The 7,500-nt window shown below is 39.5% G+C and overlaps 1 protein-coding gene across 1 annotated transcript in view; it reads left to right on the top strand.

The window, feature by feature from the left end:
* LOC102009953 overlaps positions 1-7,500 on the top strand; it is a 74,402-nt gene that overhangs the window by 22,851 nt on the left and 44,051 nt on the right. The window contains exons 3-4 of the mRNA XM_013504450.1: positions 590-641; positions 964-1,083. Of these exons, the coding sequence (XP_013359904.1) occupies positions 590-641; positions 964-1,083 (172 nt within the window). The remainder of the gene's footprint in view (positions 1-589; positions 642-963; positions 1,084-7,500) is intronic.

Here is a 7,500-nt window from a genome sequence, read left to right as displayed (position 1 = left end):
ACTGCTGACATGTGTCATATCTTGATTGGTTTGTACACAATAACTTTGAAAATTATACTGTAAAGTTGAAGACAATTTGCTTTTCATAGTGCTTACATTTCTATCTTCTCAAATTAAGGCTATGAGTATAGGAGCATGTTCTTATCAAGGACCTTTCACAGCTTCTTCAGTTCTGAAGAATCTATTGTTAACTTCAACGCACATATTCCTTGTTTTGCAAAATAGATGTATTCTTGAAAATGAGTACATGTTTTGAGCGGGCTAAGGGAGTTCATGGTACAAAGGATATCGTTTTGAAATGTGATGGCAAGCTTAAGTGCTGGTCTTTAAGAGTATAAATGGAATGGCATCGTTAGTAGCCTCACAATGGCTGATGAACCCTAGCTGTCTTCATCTATACACTAAAAATGGAACCTGTCAGTTTTTGATATCCAGGGTGGTGATTTTTGTAAACAAAGCTGCTGTAAAAAGTGGTTTATTGGGTGTTTCAGATGTCAATGGCAGTTTCAAAATTCAACTTTGAAGGCTATTTTTTCCCAAAAACGAATCTGACTTTGATTTATTTTTTTATTTCTCACTTTGAATATAGAGAAACAGAAGGAAATTTCTGGGACAAAAACAATTTGCTGTTTTGGGAACAAGTACGTATTGGAGTAGGGAAGAGGGTGGTATTTTGTTTGACTTAGTGAAATTACAATTAAAGACTAATTCAACTTAAAAACATACTTCTATTTGCCTTGAATTGAAAATCAGAAATTTACAATGAGGACAAATTGTCAAAGAAATAGCTAAGTGAATAAGACTTGTTTGCAATGTCATTTAAGTTCTCCCATTAGAAAATTTCTTTGTGTGCTGCTTCCTATAACATGCCTTAATGAGGCTGTGCTTAATTGCTTATAGAGTCCTGTGTACTCTGGAGTCTATCTTTGTCACTGGTTTCCTGTTTCTTTTTTCTACCTTTAGTTCTGACCTGCCTTGGTTTTCTAGCTCCTGCCAATCGAGGTGCTTTAATGACCTGTGCTGTTGTGCTACGGTTCCTTCTGGGAATGCCTGCTGGATACATGGCTGCTAAAATGCATAACAGTAAGCATCGGTACTATTGTTAGTCCAGTAAGTTGATGTGTTAAATGTAGAAATTAAAAGGTTGTGAAGTAAAAAAAAAAAAAAAGAAAAAATGTATGGGAAATTTTAGCCAACCTATCAGAATGTAATTGTGAGTTGGTTACTGTAAACCACTTGTAAAGTGGGCTAAATCAAGTTGCCACAATAACTATTCTGTTTTTTACTTCCTTAGCACGTAAAGACAAAGTGGAAGACACATTTTATTTTTATTTTTTTTTGTTTGCTGGCTGCGCTATTACATTCTAGGTTAGTGTCTCACGTTTTCTTCTCTCTATGTCATTGTTCTTTTCATTGGACTTCATTTTGGAAAAACAGCGCTGCACGCTCTAACAAAGAGTAGGCAGGAGGTGAATGAGCACTGCACGTTTGGGAGCCTGCAGCTCTCCCTTACCGTGTGCCTGCATTCTTCCCATTGTCTCTGTGTGCTGTGTAACCTCTAGGACGCAGAGATGGCAATGATGCTGTGATATGCAACACTCAGTTTTGATTATTGGTTTTGATTTCATGAATGCTCATTTCAGTTATACATCTTGCGGTATATGTTGTGCTAGAGCGGCAATTTATGAGCCACATTTTGGAATTCTCCTTGCTGCTATTTACCATGATTAGTTTTTCTTGTCTCCCCTTGTTACTGCACACTGACAGAGTCAGAGAGGAAGTGGGGCTGGGGCTGCACAGTGGCTGTGACAGTAGCTCATCCAGTCCCTTGATTCTGTACATGTAGAATTTGTGGCCAAATGAAGAAGCAACTTGTTCAAGGTCACATGTGGAGTCAGTGGAAAGCAAGGCCAGACTACGTATAACCGAGTATGCCCCGTGTTCCATCTAGTCCTCTTCACACAGTACTTCTCGCTGAAGCGCTGAATTGCTTAAGGCTTTACCTACAAATTCCTTGTCTTTGTCTTAGCTGGAGCTGCCATAAAAAAGTGCCATTAACTGGCTGGCTCAAACAGCAGAAATTCATTTTTGCATAGTTCTGGAGGCTGGGATATTGGATCAGGGTGCTGGCATGGTTGTGGTCTAGTGAGAGTTCTCTTTCTTTCCCAGCTTGTGAACAGCAGCCCTCTCCCTGAGGGAACACATGAAGAAAGATGGAGGAAGGCCGGGAGGGAGGGAGGGAGGGAGAGAGAGAGAGAGAAAGGGAGAGGGAGAGGGAGAGGGAGAGGGAGACAGAGATAGGGAGGGAAAGAGAGACACAGAGAGAGACAGAGAGGGAGAGAAACAGGAATAGGGAAAGAGACAGAGAGAGGGAGCAGAAGAGGGAGAGAGAGAGACAGAGACAGAGAAAGACAGAGAAAGAGGGAGAGGAAGAGGGAGAGAGACAGAGAGACACACAGAGAGAGGAAGAAGGAGAGACAGACAGAGACAGACAGAAAGAGACAGAGGGAGAGAGGGAGAGAGAGACACAGAGAGACAGAGAGAAGAAAAGGGAGAGGGAGAGAGAGACAGAGATAGAAAGAAAGGGAGAGGGAGAGAGAGACACACAGACACAGAGAGAGGGAGACAGAGGGAGAGGGAGAGAGAGTCATATAGACAGACAGACAGAGACAGAGAGAGAATGGAGAGAGAGAGGGAGAGAGAGAGACAGGGAGACAAACAGAGAGAGAGACAGGGAGAAGGAGAGGGAGAGGGAGAGGGAGACAGAAAAAGAGACAGAGAGGGAGAGAGAGACAGAGACAGGCAGAGATGGAGAGAAACAGAGACAGACAGAGACAGAGAGAGAGGGAGAGACAGAGAGGAGAGAGAGAGACAGACAGAAACAGACAGACAGAGAGGGAGAGAGAGGCAGAGAGAGAGAGGGGCAGACAGGGAGAGGGAGAGAGAGACAGAGAGAGAGAGAGAGAGAGAGAGAGAGAGAGAGAGAGATACAGAGACACCCTAATCCCTTGAGGCTCCCCCCTCACAGCCTCATCCAAACCTAGTGGCTACCTAAGGGCCCACCTCTAAATTTCACCGTATTCAGGGGTAGGCCTTTAACATACAATTTGTAGCAAGAACACAATCAGTCCGTAGCATGTCTCGTGCATTCACAGCATGCAAAAACTTCTCTTCTTGATGAGGCCTGAAGGACAGTCTTCTGTCCTATCCGAAATACTAATGGATTAGATCTTGTTATTTGCTATGAATGTCTGTCTGTAACAAAATTGCCATATCTTTAATGATAGTTGCGTATCATAGTAGGAGAAGAGGTCCTACAATGAAAGTATTGCAGACTGGGAACAATGATATGAACATTATGCACTGATTAGTTGCAAAATGAGAGGAGGTACTTCAGTAACGCTCTTTGACTGACTATAATGCCATAAATGATGGAGTTCAGTGAAATATTCAGCAGACTGATAATCTTTTATTTGTATGTAGCTCATTTCCCCCTAAACTCCCATGAAAAAATGAAACCGTTGAAAAGATTGAACATTACAAGATTGCACATCAAATCTGTGTACCTTAGAATCTTGACTGATTTAAAATGAGCATAATGTACCTGCTTTTCTTCACCTCCTTGAGTAGAGCCCTCAAATTTTTCAATGACTCGTTCGCAGGGGAACTAGCCTAGGTGGTCTATTCGAGCTGAATGTTTTATTATATTTATGTAAGAAAGAGACGTCCTCGGCAATTTTTCAGATATTTGGTGCTTCAAGTACAAGACTCAGATGAATCTGAAACTGAATATATTGGGCAACAAAGTGGCACTTTGCAAAAGTCATTGTATTGAATTCTAACACAAAGAGTATTATATGCAGACAGAGACATAAAGGGAGAGGGAGAGAGAGACAGAGGGAGACAGACAGAAACAGAGAGAGAGAGAGACAGAGAAAGACAGAGACAGAGAGAAACAAAGAGAGATGGAGAGAGGGAGAGGAAGAGAGAGTAAACCATCCACTGTTCTGCATTATTTAGTTATTCATTATTATTACTGGGAAGGCTTTGGTTTTGTTTTGCTTCGCTTTCACTACATTTAAGGCACTATGTTAGTCACTGTGTAATATATACATATAAAATACCCCTGAAACCTTGCCTTCAAATAATTTACAGCTCAGTGTGTTGTCAGGGCAGGAGGAAGGAATATAAGATAGGTACAGTAACAATTCCGTCTAGTAGGAGGTACTAGCAATCATCGTAGAAATTGATGTGGGGTTCAGAGGAGGAGTAAAAGATATTTTCCATTTTGGGGCACTGGGGAAAGCTTTGCTAAAGTGATAAAGCTTGGTCTATGACATGAAAGATACTTAGAAATTGGCCACATGTGTACTCAATTTTATTCTCTTCCATTTCCTTTACTATCTGTTTAGTTAGTTATCAATCCTCCCTTGCAGATCTGTTTTCCCGGTCCACTGAGACCTTTTTGCTGCTTCTAGATATGCTTAAATCTTCCCATTCTGCTCCTCAGGCCCATCACTTATGCTTTTTAAAAATTAAAAATTTTTTGAATTTACCATTTTGAAAATGTATTGGTTTCAGAGTGAGTAAAACTGCTTTTTTGTAAAGACAAAAAGTATTTTGTTGGTTAAGATATGATTATGTGTTTTATTTCTGTGACAATCTTGCAATTATCACATAATGCCAAAAAACACACACAGACATGAATTTAAAAAGTATACATATTAATGTAAAAATTATGCATTATAAAGTTTATTCTTTTGAGTCTTGACAGATGCATAGAGTCAGGTTACTACTACCACATTCAAGTTGCAGAAAGTTCCATCTCTCTAAAATTCCCTCATGGTAACCCTTCACAGTTGGCTCCTTCCTCTCCCCCAAACCCTAGTAGCATTGATCTGTCATCTACCCCTATAGTTTTACCTTTTCCAGAATGTCAAAGAAATAAGTCATTCAGTAAATCATACAGGGTTCTTTTGATGTGGTTTATTTAGCTTTTTATTTTTTATTGCTGAATAGTATTCCATTATATCCAATAATTTATTTATTCATGAATGTTGTTTAGGTTCTTTCTAGAGTTTGGTGGTTATGACTGTTTTAATAATTGCTATAAGTATTAATAAAACAGCATTTTTATGTGAATATATTTTTATTTCTACTGGGTAAATGCTTAAGAGTGGAATCAATGAGTCATATGATAAGTATATGTTTAACTTAACAAGAAGCTACCCAGTTAATTTTCAAACTGTTTGTGCCATTTTGCACTGCTATCAGAAATGTCTGAGAATTCTAGTTTCTCCATATCCTTGTCAACATTTACTGCTGTCAGCTTTCTTTTTGTTTTATCATTGTAATAGACACGTAGTGGTATTTTACTGTGGCTGGAATTTTTATTTCTGTAATGACCAATGATATTGATCATCTTTGTGTGTTCTTACTGGCCATTCATATCTTTTATTCAGTGAAATGTTGATTCAAATTTTTTACTTTTTAGCTGAGTAGTTTGTATTCTTATTGTTGAAATTCGAGTGTTCTATATATTCTTCATACAAGTACTTTGTCAGACATGATTTGTAACTATTTTTTCTCAGTGTTTGTCTTTTTAATCTCTTAGTGTCTTTTGCAAAACAAAGGATTTTAACATGGGTGAGTCTTACTAATCAATTTTTTTGCAAATGTGCATTTTGTATTTCATGAATTCCATTTATTGGATTTTTACTGCTGACTAGCTTTGCATCCCCAGGACTAATTTCAATGTTTGTTATTACTAAATTTTCTATAAACCTCTAAAAGTAATGAGCTGGAACCTAAGGGTAAGTAATGCAATGTAAATACAAATAAAATTCTTCATCCAAATAGCTTGACCATGATTTTTTATTCTTTTCATGTATTGCTGGATCAAATTTGCTAATATTTTATTGAGGACTCCTGGACTATTGTATAGATTTCTCATTTTTTTCTTGTATATTTATCTGTTGCTTTGCTCTACTTTCTAGAGTTTGCATTTTTCTGTTGGTTTTTCTTTTCTTTTTTTCAATATTGCAATGGTGTTTTTATCTTCCTTGAGCTCTTTTTCATTTTTTGAATGTTCCTTGAAAAATCATCATGTCAGGGCCAGGGATGTAGCTCAGTGGTATAGCATTTGCCTAGCACATGTGAAGCCCTGGGTTCCATCCCCAGCACACACATATGCATGTGTGCACACACACAAGTATCTTGTCCCTATTCCATGAAGGCACTATCATCTTATACTTCCATTAGGATATCAGTGATATGGATATTTTTCTCAGGGAATAATGTCATTTCCTTCTAGTTGATATCCTTTTTTGTTTCAGTCTCTACCTTTCATGTGTTGCCCAAGGGTCTGACAATTGTTGGTTACATGTATGCATATGATTAAAATGTAGGAATAAAATACTAAATGAATGTTATGAACATGTGGGAAAGCCCTTGAGACTCAGAGCTTCACTATAGGTTGACCCAAGTGCACCGTTTCCTGGAGATTCCTTGTATCACTAGCGTTATGGTTTAAGCCTCGAGCCCGTCACTTTTTCCAAAGTAATGTCTTCCACTTTCCTGTCTAGAGAAGGAATGTCTTGCTTCTAGCATTCTGGAAGGTGGAAGAGGGAAAGAAGCCAAGTGACCTCTTTTTTTCGCTTTTTTTGAGACAGGGTCTTGCTATGCAATTCAGGCTGGCCTTGCGCTCACTATGTAGCCCAGGCTGGTCTCCAACTCACAATGATCCTCTTGCCTCAGCCTCCCAAGTGCTGGGATTACAGGTGTGTGCCACCACCACGCCAAGCTTTTTTTTTTGAGACAGGGTCTCATTGTGTAGTCCTTGAACCCACTATGTAGCCCAGGGTGGCCTTGAACCACAGTGATCTTTCTGCCTCAGCCTCCTGAGTGCTGGGATTAAAGGCGTGTGCCACCACTCCTGGCTCAGCTGAGTGTCTTGATGAGCAACATGTAGTATAGTATGGTCACTTAAATCTCTCCGCTTTGGGTCCGGTTCCCATGCCATTAGCCACATCCAGTGTCTTTCAACCCAGGCCATAAACTTTGGGACATCTGCTGTAATTTTGAAAGAGCAAGGTGGTGGAGGTATCTAATTCTCAAAAAGCTTTCCAAACATTCTCTTCCTCTAGTCATGCCCTGATCCTTCCCTTCGTTCATAGAATACCGGTTGCTACCAGGTTTCCAGCCTGCTGTGGATTCTGGAGTGTAAACTGAGGCCTGCATGGTTTCTTTCCCTGTGAACTTCTTTCCTGTTCTGCGTGTCTGTGTAGATTTAAAAAGGAAATTCTAGGGGCAGGGGATTTAGTTCAGCGGCATAGGGCCTGCCTCACAAACGTGAGGTCCTGAGTTTGATTCCGGGTAAAAAAAAAACCCCCAAAATAGAAATCCTTTTTACAGTTTTACTGGGGGTTTCAGAAAAAAGCAGGATTAGAAGTACGTGTATTCGGTTTCCATTTTAACCTGGAATTTCTTATTTTAATGTTT

This window comes from Chinchilla lanigera, unplaced genomic scaffold (genome assembly GCF_000276665.1).
Source record: "Chinchilla lanigera isolate Chin_1 unplaced genomic scaffold, ChiLan1.0 scaffold00088, whole genome shotgun sequence".
NCBI lineage: Eukaryota > Metazoa > Chordata > Mammalia > Rodentia > Chinchillidae > Chinchilla > Chinchilla lanigera.
This window is presented reverse-complemented; position numbering and strand designations above follow the sequence as displayed.